General features: G+C 43.5%; 4 protein-coding genes across 6 annotated transcripts; 2 read left to right on the top strand and 2 right to left on the bottom strand.

The window, feature by feature from the left end:
* Window positions 1–155: 155 nt before the first annotated feature.
* On the top strand, window positions 156–1,705 carry LOC6535375 (MORN repeat-containing protein 4 homolog). Its single transcript, XM_002095989.4, has 3 exons — window positions 156–329; window positions 388–688; window positions 975–1,705. The coding sequence occupies exons 1-3, from the start codon at window positions 302–304 to the stop codon at window positions 1,240–1,242; spliced, it is 597 nt and encodes a 198-aa protein (XP_002096025.1). The 5' UTR covers window positions 156–301; the 3' UTR covers window positions 1,243–1,705.
* Window positions 1,696–5,446, bottom strand: LOC6535374 (MMS19 nucleotide excision repair protein). Its single transcript, XM_002095988.3, has 6 exons — window positions 5,273–5,446; window positions 4,824–5,207; window positions 4,080–4,429; window positions 2,570–4,015; window positions 2,080–2,502; window positions 1,696–1,953 (listed from the first exon to the last, which is right to left on the bottom strand). The coding sequence occupies exons 1-6, from the start codon at window positions 5,355–5,357 to the stop codon at window positions 1,762–1,764; spliced, it is 2,880 nt and encodes a 959-aa protein (XP_002096024.1). The 5' UTR covers window positions 5,358–5,446; the 3' UTR covers window positions 1,696–1,761.
* Window positions 5,447–6,190: 744 nt separating this feature from the next.
* On the top strand, window positions 6,191–10,864 carry LOC6535373 (katanin p60 ATPase-containing subunit A-like 1). 2 transcript variants are annotated; one of them, XM_039376532.1, is made up of 6 exons: window positions 6,191–6,349; window positions 7,095–7,349; window positions 7,842–8,445; window positions 8,575–8,696; window positions 9,300–9,859; window positions 9,972–10,864. In XM_039376532.1, the coding sequence occupies exons 1-6, from the start codon at window positions 6,338–6,340 to the stop codon at window positions 10,168–10,170; spliced, it is 1,752 nt and encodes a 583-aa protein (XP_039232466.1). In that variant the 5' UTR covers window positions 6,191–6,337; the 3' UTR covers window positions 10,171–10,864. The 2 variants fall into 2 exon arrangements, with proteins under 2 accessions (XP_039232466.1, XP_002096023.1); XM_002095987.3 differs by having other exon boundaries at window positions 6,192–6,349; window positions 7,128–7,349.
* LOC6535372 (vacuolar protein sorting-associated protein 37B) lies at window positions 10,588–11,961 on the bottom strand. 2 transcript variants are annotated; one of them, XM_015191606.3, is made up of 2 exons: window positions 11,184–11,961; window positions 10,588–10,820 (listed from the first exon to the last, which is right to left on the bottom strand). In XM_015191606.3, the coding sequence occupies exon 1, from the start codon at window positions 11,881–11,883 to the stop codon at window positions 11,242–11,244; it is 642 nt and encodes a 213-aa protein (XP_015047092.1). In that variant the 5' UTR covers window positions 11,884–11,961; the 3' UTR covers window positions 10,588–10,820; window positions 11,184–11,241. The 2 variants fall into 2 exon arrangements, with proteins under 2 accessions (XP_015047092.1, XP_002096022.1); XM_002095986.4 differs by having other exon boundaries at window positions 10,588–10,771.
* Window positions 11,962–12,793: the final 832 nt, after the last annotated feature.

Here is a 12,793-nt window from a genome sequence, read left to right as displayed (position 1 = left end):
TATTTAAAATGTGTATAAAGTAAGTATTTATACAGTAGTGTTAAAACTATTCGGTTTTAAGGCTTACTGTATGATTGAAAGTTACGAAATAATTATAATTTTCCCAATTATTGGTACAATTGGGCCGGTGTTTTTGGTAAATCATTTGTAAACCCTTTCTCACTGTGCAAAAGTGAAATATGTTAATTAGATTTAGAACAGGGCCGTCGCACCGTTGGAAGCCATACAAAGTGTTGGATTCTGGTGCAGAATAAGCAAGCTCAGTAGCAGCTTGAAGCGCATCGCGTGCGGTAGCGGAGCAATGGCCATGGACGACTATGATGATGACAGTAAGTGAACGAAGGACAAAAGGATGCAGATAGAAAACTGCTTTAAAATATTACCCAGTGAGCAGCGTGGGCGTGACCACGGCCCGAATCGAAAATCAACATCAGCCACACCATCACCAGCAGGGTCAGCATGTACACCACCAACTGGGCCAGGCTCAAAGCCAGTACAGCGCAGGGGCAGTAAAAGTGGGAGGATGGCGATACGAGGACGCCAGTCGCTACATCGGCGAGTGGAACCAGCGTGGCCAAAAACACGGCGTCGGGCATCTGCAGTTTGCCGATGGCACCCGCTACGATGGCCAGTTTCAGGAAGGTCTTACTCAAGGAGTGGGCTGCCTCTGGTTCGCGGATGGAGCAAAGTCAGTTTTTATAATAATGATGCAAACCTTAACGCTGCAAATATTTAGCCATTATTCGTAGAGTAATAGGGTATGCTAGTGCACATATTCTTGATCGAAACCACTTCTCGAATCGATCTAACCATTCCGTATGTACGTCGGGATAACTGGAACCATAACGTATCTCTATATTCTTTATTCTTAATTGTCTTTTTGCAAACAAATGTGTTACCTATAATTTTACTATGGCTTGCTTCAAATCAAAAAAATTGTATATTACGATTCTTCTTGCACATTTTTAATGCAGATACGAAGGAGAGTTTTATCAGGGCTGGTTCCATGGTAATGGGATCTTCTGGAGAGCTGATGGAATGAAGTACGAGGGTGAGTTTCGAGGCGGCAAGATTTGGGGCCTGGGATTGCTGACGTTCCAAGACTTTACGCACGGCTTCCCCAGAAACGAGGGATTCTTTCAAGACTGTCGCTTTATGAGACGACGTCGATGTCCCGAGGTGGTGCAGCGTGCTCAAAAGTGCGCTCTTATGGCCCGTTCCCAATGCGAACACCCCTACTGAACAGAGTTCAGAGTAATTACCAGTTGGAATTCATGAACACACATAAATAATCTATACAAAATTCTTGTAGATTTAATCGAACACTTAAATATAGCGAAAGAAAATTAAATAGGCTCACTCATCTGTATAAAGAGTTTAAAAATACAAATTTAAGCAACCGACACATGAGTCTCAAGTCTTACAAAAGGAATAAGTTTTGCTCTAGCTTTAAAAAAAGCACGAGTATTTAAAAATGTATACCATTTTCCAATGGGAATTTGTTCGCCTTAGCATTTCTTTCCTAACTTTTTAATCTTAAATAGATTTGAGTCAATACATTTGTAAGTGTATTTAAGAAATATACAACGCATAGAATTTCGCGTTTACTGTCATTTTGATAGACCTTGATCATTTAGCACCATTCAATGCTCCTCCAATGTTCTTCAACGAACCCTAATAAAAACAACAAGGAAATTATGAAGAATTTGTGCGTTCGCTTTTTGGATTTCAAGTATTAACAAGAATGGGATTGTTATTTTACTAATTTGTACTAGGCGCACCGACCAGGTACCAAGCATTCCTGGCCTTAACCGCAGTGTTCCGCACCAGTCGCTTGGGATCATCCAAGGCGGCGGCCAGGGCCAGAGTAACATCCACTTTGTGGGGCAACAGGACGAAGGTAGGATACTTGGTAACATCGTAAAGCAACTGCAGTGCCGCAATTCGAACTTGCTATAAGAAAGATGAACTTTAGTGTTGTTTTTTAATATTGAGTTTGAAAAGTTAAGAAACTCTTCAATAAGCATCGAGTCTTAAGAGCAATCGTTGCGATCCCTTTTACATATATATTGAACTTACCATTGTATGTTGAGCCTTGTATTTTGATAGCTCCAGGCAGCTGGGTATGAGGTGGGCCAAGTGCCCTTGGAAGTACGTATCCTGCTGCGCCACAAACTTTTCACAGATGCCCAGTGCAATGCACAGCGAATGCGCCTCGTTGTGCTCCTCTAAGCTCTTAAAAAGCAGCGGCCCGAGCTGCTCAATGTTTAGTTTAATAACCGCCTGTGGCGTGGCTTTTAGTACGTAGACAAAAGCCTTTAAATGGTGCACACAGTAGTTGGCCAGTTTGCTGCCCATTTTTCCCATGATAGTGTGGAAAAGCTTCTGCTTGTAGAGGAATTTAACGACGGGCAAATCGAGTTCCGGGTACTCGGCGGCAATGATGTCAAATCCTAAAGCAGCGGCAGTGCTCAAGCTGGGATGTTTCAGTAGATCCGAGAGCTTTAATGAGGCAATGTTAATTCACGTATATAATCTGGAGAATCAAGAAGTTTATAGTGGTACATACATCGCCAACAATATCGGCAGCCTCATCAAATCCTGCGACTACTAATCCCTTCCCCACCCAGGCAAGGATCTCCACAGCTCGCACATCGCCCTTTTTAATTGCCACTTTCAGCTGATCCGTGATTTTTTTTACCTTGCTTAGGTTAGCTGGGTTATACTCCATCTTGTTGACCATGCTACAAAGCAGATGGTGAGCAATTACACGCGACTGTTCGTTATCCGTATTAAGAGAAAGCTGTGTCAAATCGGTCAAAAGCCGCTCAAAGTGATCATCAAGGGTTATGTCTTTATGAAGGTAGCCAAGGAGCCCCTTGGTAATGTACAAATCAGCGGATTGACTCAGGTTGAGTCCAGGAAGGTACTCGCTTACTATAGCGCTCTGTTCGGAGAGCGGGAGCTGCTGGGTGATACGGCTCAAAGCACCCGCAATCTGTTCTAGCGACTGCAGAGACAGACCCTCGGTCCTCTGGCCCAGTTCGATAAGCTTGTGAAGAAGATTGGATTCCTGCTGCAGGTCCACGATAAAGCGCTGGTCCTGTAGAAGAAGCAGTTTGTTTAAAGCTTCCAGGGCCAATAAACGCACGGGCTCTGCAGTATTATCGTTAAACGTCTGTGTGATAACCAGATCTAGAATGCGCTGAGTAAACGCTATTTGAGGCATGAGCGGCAACAAATTGGTGTATATCTTTCGTTTGACAAATGTGGAGAAAATCTCGAAATTCCGCACACAAACATCAATGAAATTTGACTGCACTTCCACCGGTTGCAGGGCTCCAAGACTGATTGTCAGTGTGGTGAAATCAATGTCAATTGACGGATGGGTGATAAGCTGAACCAGAGCTTTGTAAATCAAAGCGCGTTGTTTTTCACTGAGAACGGGAGCACTTTCATTTAGCACAGAAAGGGCTGCCTTCTGCAACTCCAAGTCCTCCTTTTCGGCATCAAACTCTTCCTGTTCGATTAGGCGCAAGGAGGCGATTACATCGTCCTGCACAGACTCACGTATCGTGGTGTTCAATTTCTGCAGAGAGCCACGCAGCGCAGACAGCTTATAGACTTGGCTAACTATGTAATAGATCTTGATTCGTTGTTCAGAGCTGGCATCTGCGGCCTGAAGCTTGAGCAAAAAGCTGTTGAGGATTTTGTCCGCTGCATAGGGCGCATCTCCCGATACGCAAACTAAGGCAATGCCGGTGGCAGGATGAAAGAGCCGCTGATTGACATCGCTAAGGTGCGGCAGGATTACGCCAAGAATAGAGCTCTGGTAGTTGTGGCTTATATCGGGTATGTGAGAAGCTCTCTCCAGGAGCGCAGACAAAGCCTTAAGGGAGGACTTTAATATCTCCTCATTGTCATTTCCCGGAAATGTCTCTGTTTTTATAGCCTGCCAGATCTGGTCGAAGTGCGGCTCCAGAACGGAAGGCGGAAACTTCAAGGCAGCTTGGTGCTGTAACAACAAATAGCAATTATAACAAAAGACTAATAATGTTTAAAATGTTATATTTTCTTGCCAGCAGTTCTATGGAGTCCAGTTTGGCAACCAGCAGCTCACTCTCCAGCTTTTCTATGGCCAGTACCACTGTGCCCTCTGCAAATTCGTTGTTTGCTACCAGGCAGTTGGTTAACTTCATTGCTAATTCATCGCGGGTTATGGCCGCCGGATCCTGCTTGCTGGGGTTAAAGTCAATTGGAAAGTAACACGCAAAGATCTCAAACATCTCTTCGGCCAAATGCAGCAGCGGATACGTAGACAAGAACTCGGGCATGAAACTGAAAATTATATCGAGGTTGCGGGGATCACGCTCGCCGTCAATGGAATTGATCAGGCCGTAAACGAAGTCACCGGCCATCGCCTGAAGCTCTGTATAGAGAAGAAAATGGATTTTATTATTTTATAATATTATGTCCTTTTTGCTAATTCGTAGGGAAACAACCATTACTTTGAGTTTCTAATTTTGTGATCTTTTACATATTCATATTCAGCGAAATTAAAATAAATTATTGTTTATATACTTTAAATACAGCAACGCACGGACTAAGTGGGTGACAGTAAAAATCTTCAGATATCAATACAAATTTTAAGCTCCATCATGTTTACGTAACATTGTCGTAAGTATCTCTTTTATGAGTTTCAATCAACTTTTAACTATTTTATTGCAAACTAAAATGAATGCACTCATTGCTAAAATCAGATAAAAGCAAATCATGTGGTTTCAAACAAACTATCATTCCTACTAGGGAAAATAAGGGCTCACCGTCCTTAAAGTTTGTCGTCAGGTACCGAAAAATATGGAACAGCTTGGTGCGGTCGCCCCGCGTCTGCGACTGGCAGGTGGTGTGCTCGAAGAATGACTCCAGAATCAGGGAAATCTGGGCGTGCGGTATAGCTTTCATATGGACTAGGGCGTCGATTCCATCGATGATTGCTGGCATTACGTTGTGATGGTCGCGAAGTCGGTCCATGTAAAATGAGATTAGGAACTCCAGCTGCCGCTCCTGAAGCAGATCCTGCGGTATTACTATCAATACGGCGGATAGCAGGTTGGTTCCGGCAACTCGCTCCTCCATGTCCGGAGAGGACAAGGCGAAGCCCAGTGCGAGGGCCAGATCAGATATGTCGTACGCCTTGGAAGTCAGATCTGGAGGAAACAAAGGAATCTATGTGAGAAGGGTAGTCTCGGTTCGGATACCGGTATAAACCTGCCCTTGGCTATCTGTGTGGCTGCCTTCGCAAGCTTCTGGTCGCTCTTCAGAGCTTTCTCCAGGGTATCACGCGTGGGCGTTGTCATTGCAGGCACCGTCGCTGGCGTGGAGTCTAAATTTAAATGAGTTTAAGCACGTTAAGCCGAAATGTTAAGAACCGATAACCGATGAATTGCCGTACTAGCCTTATCTATATTGCAGCGATGCCAGACTGCTGTTAACGTATTGCAAAATTTATACCTATTTATTGAAAGAGTCGCTTAGAGATGGCAACGTCCTCATGGATTATTTATGTGCAAAACATGACAACTGAATTATTGAAAAATATGCATACATATATGTTTTTGTATTTATTTCTACTCAATTCTTATCTTAAATGTAATGCCTGAGATTTGGTAAAAAAAATGTACCTACATATATGTAAACTAGATGAGGGTCCCAATGATACAAGTGCGTTTAAAGGTCTTGATTTCCAATCATTCTCACACGAATAGTTTTGTTTCCCCTGTTTTTATTCTTTTCATTCTTCCAATTATTATGGTAAGACAAAAAAGATCCATTGCCTAAATAAATAATAATACAAATATTTCTAGGAACACACCAGTAGAACGAAGCGGACACTAACAACAAATTTTCAATCGTTTAATTAATGGTTTTGTTACATGGTTACTGCTTGCTTAAAATACATTTTATTTTAATGAAATCTAATGAAGTCCACTGCGGAAAGCGTAATTGATTTTTATTTTCCACCCCTAAAAAAACGGATCAATGACTTACAAAATATTTATAGATTAATAATAATTATAATAATATTCATTATTTTCGGCCCCTCCTGGAAACTATCGATAACCGCCGACTGTTGCACTACCCTGACGCAACAGGGTGGTCAAGTGTCTGGACCGATGAATCAATAAGCCGCGCATCACCAGAGCAGTCACATCGCTAGTATTACAAAAACAGTCAGACAGCAGTTTGTTTTAGATACCGCAGCGCCTTAAACTCTTAAGTAAATAGTTTACGCATTCGTTTTGCGCTCGGAACGCCGCGTAACAAAGCCAGAACACTAATGTCCATAACCGTAAGTCGTCCGCGAATCGCTCAGCTGCAATTGTAGTTGTGCGGCGGCGAGAAGATAGCGCTGATTTTGTTGCTGCAGCTGCAGACGCCCCCACGTAGCTGGAATTAAAATAGGAAAAATAAGAAATGTGACGAAGTGCCGATGCAACGTGCAGTTTGCGGTCACCAAAGGCTTGAAGTTAACCCAAAATCTATTTAGATCGCATTAATTCTCCTCATTGTGCGCTCGTGTGCTTGTGTGCGAGCGTTTTGTGTGCCGCTGAAACCTGAGCTGCGTGTGCGTGTGCGAGCGATAATTTTGTTGGTTTTGGCTTTTGTTTTTTGCATACGACGATTTGAGTTGAAAGAATTATTGAACGCCAACAAGGTCGAGCGCCTTATTAGGCTCATAACTACTCAAACATTTTCCAATCGGCATTTGGCCCACGTCCCGCCTTGAAGGCGGAATTTAAAATGGGAGCGCGTTGCGCTTAGATTTGGTGACAACTCGGCGGCTGTGCGCTTGATAATTTATATTTAGCAGCGCACTTGGGTCGTTGCCACTGGTATCTTCTATTATTCGCAACTGTCGCCTGGTTTTCCACTTTATACTTTTCTTGCTCGGAGGCGCACTTTCCATTTTTACCTGCAAGGCGAGCCAACGAAGTCGCTTCCGTTCTATTGTTCCCCTTTCCACCCAGAAACACTTGGAGAAACTCACGCACTTTAACGCTTTAATTGGAACTATTCTCTGTCTCTCGTTTTTGGCCACAATGACGACAACCTGTTCCGATCGCCAGTTACTGCGAGGTGGCAAGCAAAAGACATCCACTTGCGTAGGAATGACCGTAATGGCCAAAACTACGTTCGAAGAAATATGCGAGAATGCCAAATTAGCACGGGATATGGCTCTGACGGGCAACTACGACTCGGCCTGCATCTACTACGAGGGCCTTCAGGGGCTGCTTGCTCGCCAACTAAAGGCCACCGCGGATCCGCTGCGCAAGGGCAAGTGGACCATGGTAAGACATTCCTATCACCACCTTTAACGAGTACTGCGAACTACCCTCTTAATAGAGCGTGTAATGACTGTTAGAACAAAGGACCTAGTTATGGCATCGTTTTATATACCCATTGCATTAATACCTAAATGACAACGCTGCATAAGAACTCCAAATCTTACCGAATGATTAAAATAGATCTTGGGCAGGAAGCACATTACTTGTACTACACCAGCTAAAGCTCTATTATATGTGAAAAAAAGGTGTTAAATTATTAGTCTAAAACCAAAATTTATTAGAGTTCAACGAATCACAGTAAAATTTTATATATTCATCATCACATTGCCCTCCAGTTATTATTTATTGTTAATATTTTAAGACAGCCCATTTTTTATAGCATAATAATATATATTCATGCCATACTGAACTTTTGTAACAATAAGTTTCAAAAGGTTGCATAGCATTCGACCTCAACGATTCCAATGATACCTTTAACTAACTATCGATTTGCAGATCAACCAGCAGATTAGCCAGGAACACGCCAAAATCAAGGCCCTTCAGAAAAGCTTACAAGACATCTCGCTGGACCTGCAGTCAACCAAATTTGCTCACAAGCTGCGACACCAGCTCAGCGAAGAAAGCACCACCCGTAAAGATCCTTCCGCCTGGTTCAAACCGGACCCCGACATTTGGACGCCTCCGCCCAAGGACCCAGATGTGTGGGGTCCGCCGAAACCAGCACTCCCCACACAGGTTGTTGGCCGTCGAGCTGCACCGAACAACCGCCGCACCACTCCGGCAACTCAAAACAGTCGCCCAAACAGTACAATCACACAGAGCACTGCCAGAAACGGGCCGTCCTCTACACGCAACTCCCGCATCTCAACGTCCGCCGCAGCATCGAACAGCGGAGCACGCACGACCAACGGAAGAGCTGGCGGTCGCAAGTTGTCCACATCGAACACCAACGAGGCCAGGGACGACGACTCCACCGCTGCAGGCATCAATGGTGGAGCGGCCGGCGACGGAGAAAACGGCGAACCGCAGGCTGCCCAGGAGGACGAGCGCAAGTTTCAGCCCAATAACCACATCGAAGCAGAGCTAGTCGACATTCTTGGTACGTGCCCTATGTATTTATAACGAAATCGTTGCCGCAAGGTTTCATTAAAATTTGTGGCGATTTCTGTAGTAATAAAGATCACTTAAAAAAGTTCAAAGTTTATACAGGCCAACATTCTTTTTTCAGAACGTGATATTCTTCAAAAGGATCCCAAAGTGCGCTGGAGCGACATTGCTGACCTGCACGACGCCAAGCGTTTGCTGGAGGAGGCTGTCGTGCTGCCAATGCTCATGCCGGACTACTTCAAGGTGCGTCACTTCGCTGTTTGCTTGCAGATGTGAATCACATTTTGTCAAATGTTTATCTCGTCCGGCGATGGGTCAACAAACGGGCTATATTTCGAAGTGCTGCGTCTGATAGGATTGCATTTGTATCCCTCTTAACTAGGTGGTGGGCACTTGTCAGCCCATTCTATTATTATTTGAGACAGTTTGAAAGTTTCCATTGATAAAATGATGTTGATTATAATGTACTTCTATGTATGCTATCTTATCAAACTATGTAGTGTGCTCAAAAGAATATTTTGTTTATTTCATCCAAAGTGAAGGTAATTTCAAATTGGTTTGCTGACCATATGTTTCTAACGCCATCAAACACCATTAAAATTCACTGATCCAAACACCTGAGTCTGCACTCGACTTCTATGCTGACTACTTTGTACCATATATTCAACTAATTTCCCATGTAAAACCTGAACCTACTGAACCATAGCAAAACCATTGAACATGGATGGTAGCCTTAAAAAGTGGTGCAGATCAAAGCAATAGGAATGTGTAATAAAAATTTATTCTCGTTATTGGCAAATCATTTCTAGCAATATTAAATGATTACTTTTTCTATTCTAAAAACAGGGTATCCGGCGACCTTGGAAGGGTGTGTTAATGGTGGGACCTCCAGGTACAGGCAAGACAATGCTCGCCAAGGCGGTGGCAACCGAATGCGGAACAACCTTCTTCAACGTGAGCTCGGCCACGCTAACATCCAAGTACCGCGGTGAGTCAGAAAAGATGGTGCGGCTTCTGTTTGAGATGGCTAGGTTCTATGCGCCCAGCACAATTTTTATCGACGAGATCGACTCCCTGTGCTCTCGCAGAGGATCGGAATCAGAGCACGAGGCCTCGCGACGAGTGAAGTCGGAGCTGCTGGTCCAAATGGACGGCGTGGGTGGCGGAGAGGAACAGGCCAAGGTTGTGATGGTGCTGGCCGCCACCAACTTTCCCTGGGACATCGATGAAGCTCTTAGGCGTCGTTTGGAAAAACGAATTTACATACCACTGCCATCGGATGAAGGTCGCGAGGCGCTGCTTAAGATTAATCTCCGCGAGGTTAAGGTGGATGATAGCGTTGATCTTACCTACGTAGCCAATGAGCTGAAAGGCTATTCCGGAGCTGACATCACAAACGTGTGCAGGTGAGTTCAGCGTGGTCTTATTTAAACTGGCTTAATCAAATTCAGGTTTCTAGCAAATCTTATGTACATATATCATTAAAAATTAATGTAATGTGTTTTCTTATTTTTCCAGGGAGGCCAGCATGATGTCGATGCGGAGAAAGATTGCGGGACTCACACCAGAGCAGATTCGGCAGCTGGCTACGGAAGAGGTGGATTTGCCCGTCTCCAACAAGGATTTTAACGAGGCCATGAGTCGCTGCAACAAAAGCGTGTCCCGGGCGGACTTGGACAAATACGAAAAGTGGATGAAGGAGTTTGGATCATCATGATGGTGTTGCCCACGAGAATGGCTTGCGATTGTAGAAATATATTTTTGAATAGCCTTAAACACTTGCTTAAGTCATAAAGCTTTTTAAGTGAGAACCGAACCGACCCAAGCCGAATGGAAGAATTGAACATATTTTATATATAACATTTTGCAAACACAATACAATCTATATATTTACATATATATATTGAATCGGAGGCCGCTGGAAATAAAAAAGACTAACCGTTCTCAAAGAGGAAACACAAATGCAAAACTAAAATTGAATCGAAATCGAGAGATAGGCAATACGTTTATGTATACATAACAAACACCCACACACTCCATGAGCACAATCCTTCCAACTAATCGTTAACCCACAATCATACTATGCATAAGGAATCGCTTTAATCGCCGCCTAGCCTTGGCCTCATACTTCCAATATAAGCACACTCCAATCCAATCCGTTTAATTTTTTATCCAAAAAGTTTATATTTTAACAAGAAATGTCCACTGTCTAATAGAAATGTTAATTTTCGCTTAATTTATACATATATATATATATCATAGTTTAGTGCAGGCAGATGTGTGCACCGGAGAGCTTCCTCTGATCTGCAATTCACCCCCTGTAATCAGAAGATGAAACTGAAGCAATGTGTACTTAAAGTGGGGATTCTGAAATTTTAAACAATAAAGCAGTTTTTAACTATAAGGCATAAGTTTTGTGACTTATTTGGATGCTATCTGCAAAAATAAATCATACAGATCTCATACAAATGGTGGTGATAATCAAAAATGGTTGAGTGAAGTTACAATAAAATCGTTTGATGCCAGTTATATGGATTCCAGTGGTCAAAGAGAAATAAGATACCATAATATACATTGGTATGACACAGCAATTTTCAATCTTGTCTAGTAAACGCGAAAAAATAGTTACGTTAACAAAAAAAAAAGGAAAAACACTTTATTATGATATCCAAAAACATTTTTCTGATAAAAGCACCCTTTGTGCACAGTTTATCAACTGCAAAAACTTGCCTGCTGCAGATTGATGCGCCATGACAGTTAATTTGAGAGATCTAATTTGGCCGAGATCTCAGTAGGGTCTGGATGGCGGTGGCATGGGCATCAGGGGACCCATCATTGGGTAAGGGGCAGAGCCCCCCGCCACGGGATAAAATCCGCCGGAGGGCACGTTTCCGTAGGCTGGCAATGAAGTATTTGACGGACCCTGTCGCTGTTTCCGCATCAATTCCTGCATTTTCTCGGCCTTGAGGCGACGAAGGTGCATGGTCCGCCGTCTGGCGAGGAACTCTTCCAGAAAGGTCTCCACCCCAATATCGCTGTCGTTGAACTTCTTGACCATCTCCTCGGTCTGCTCCTCGCTCTCGGAGGCAGCTGTCTGCAGCAGGGCCAGTGCCGTATCCGGACCCACTGCGCCCGACTTCTCCTTAAGCTGGGAAAGTTTTTCCTGGACAGAGGAGCACTTGGAGCGTCCCTCCTCCGAGAGTTCCGCCAGCCGGCTCCGCAGCTCGATGATCTGGGGCTCCCGCTCGATGTTGCGTTCCGCCCGACTCCTGTTGTCCTCGAAAACACTAGTCTTCTGTGTTCGGAGCCCCTGGAGAACTTCGTCAACCTTCTCGTCCAGCTTGTCATCGTTGTTCAGCAATTCCTTTAGCTCCTCGGAGCCCATTGGAGCGATAGAGGCCTGCAATTGGTTGAGGTATTCCTGGTACATCTTCGCTGACTCTGTAACTTCTCGACAAGAGTGCGACTTTATTTTCACTCAATTCAATGACTATTACTAAGCAGTGTGACCAGATGCTCCAATTTTTCCACCAAGTTATCACTAAATAATTCAGTTCCGAGCGCACATTCAAATATGGTTTTAAAATTTAAACGCTTGGGGTATACCTCCAGTGTTAATTTATACGTGTTAAAAATACGTTTAAAATCAACTAAAACACTGGCTTTCAATGTGGTATCGCCCACGGCGAACATAAAACAAAAAACCAGTATAGGTGCTTTTGCTTATGCAGTTTATGATGCCGTATAGAAATACATTACTTTGACCACTGAGCTCTTCAGTTTGGCCAGTCGTTTTTGCAGGTGTTCTAGCTTGCATAATTTGGGCAGATGTGTTGCAATTGCTCAAATTGCATTTTTCTTCCACCACAGAGCTTGTAGTGCTGTTTCGTTGCCGTTTCTGTGCTCTTGCCAACTGAATATTCTGAATTTTACATGACCGCTGATTATGGTACCGAGATGCATTATCACCGTGCCTTATTCGGTAAACTTGAATTACGTTTTCCGATAAGAACGGCTGCGTTTGATCCCAAAGAAGATACATTTCATCTCTTTACTTAGCAGATGATAGAATGAACCTAATCGCTTTACGGCGAGTATCAGATATTTCAACTTGCATCGTTATTAAGTCTTACCTTCGCATTTCAGAGAGCTTACTAATCCTGGATTAGCACACACCTGTAGTCTTCCAATCATTTTATCTTCATTTAAAAACGCGTTTATATCCGCCATTCAAATGTTTATGCATACCACCCACTGTGCTTGAACACGAGATAAACACTTATTTTTTTGTAAGTTTCTGATAATTTAACACGACTTTTCAGTTTTTTCGTAATAAATGG

This window comes from Drosophila yakuba, chromosome 3R (genome assembly GCF_016746365.2).
Source record: "Drosophila yakuba strain Tai18E2 chromosome 3R, Prin_Dyak_Tai18E2_2.1, whole genome shotgun sequence".
NCBI lineage: Eukaryota > Metazoa > Arthropoda > Insecta > Diptera > Drosophilidae > Drosophila > Drosophila yakuba.
This window is presented reverse-complemented; position numbering and strand designations above follow the sequence as displayed.

Excerpts from the sequence above, each read along its gene's own strand:
- LOC6535375 (XM_002095989.4), top strand. The coding sequence starts at position 302 with ATGGCCATGGACGACTATGATGATGACA. Across the intron at positions 330-387 it reads GGACGACTATGATGATGACA|TGAGCAGCGTGGGCGTGACC; the intron begins GTAAGTGAACGA and ends AATATTACCCAG. Across the intron at positions 689-974 it reads TGGTTCGCGGATGGAGCAAA|ATACGAAGGAGAGTTTTATC; the intron begins GTCAGTTTTTAT and ends TTTTTAATGCAG.
- LOC6535374 (XM_002095988.3), bottom strand. The coding sequence starts at position 5,357 with ATGACAACGCCCACGCGTGATACCCTGGAGAAAGCTCTGAAGAGCGAC. Across the intron at positions 4,430-4,823 it reads GACGACAAACTTTAAGGACG|AGCTTCAGGCGATGGCCGGT; the intron begins GTGAGCCCTTAT and ends TTCTCTATACAG. Across the intron at positions 2,503-2,569 it reads CTGCCGATATTGTTGGCGAT|CTCTCGGATCTACTGAAACA; the intron begins GTATGTACCACT and ends GCCTCATTAAAG.
- LOC6535373 (XM_039376532.1), top strand. Across the intron at positions 7,350-7,841 it reads GCAAGGGCAAGTGGACCATG|ATCAACCAGCAGATTAGCCA; the intron begins GTAAGACATTCC and ends ATCGATTTGCAG. Across the intron at positions 9,860-9,971 it reads GACATCACAAACGTGTGCAG|GGAGGCCAGCATGATGTCGA; the intron begins GTGAGTTCAGCG and ends TTATTTTTCCAG.
- LOC6535372 (XM_015191606.3), bottom strand. The coding sequence starts at position 11,883 with ATGTACCAGGAATACCTCAACCAATTGCAGGCCTCTATCGCTCCAATG.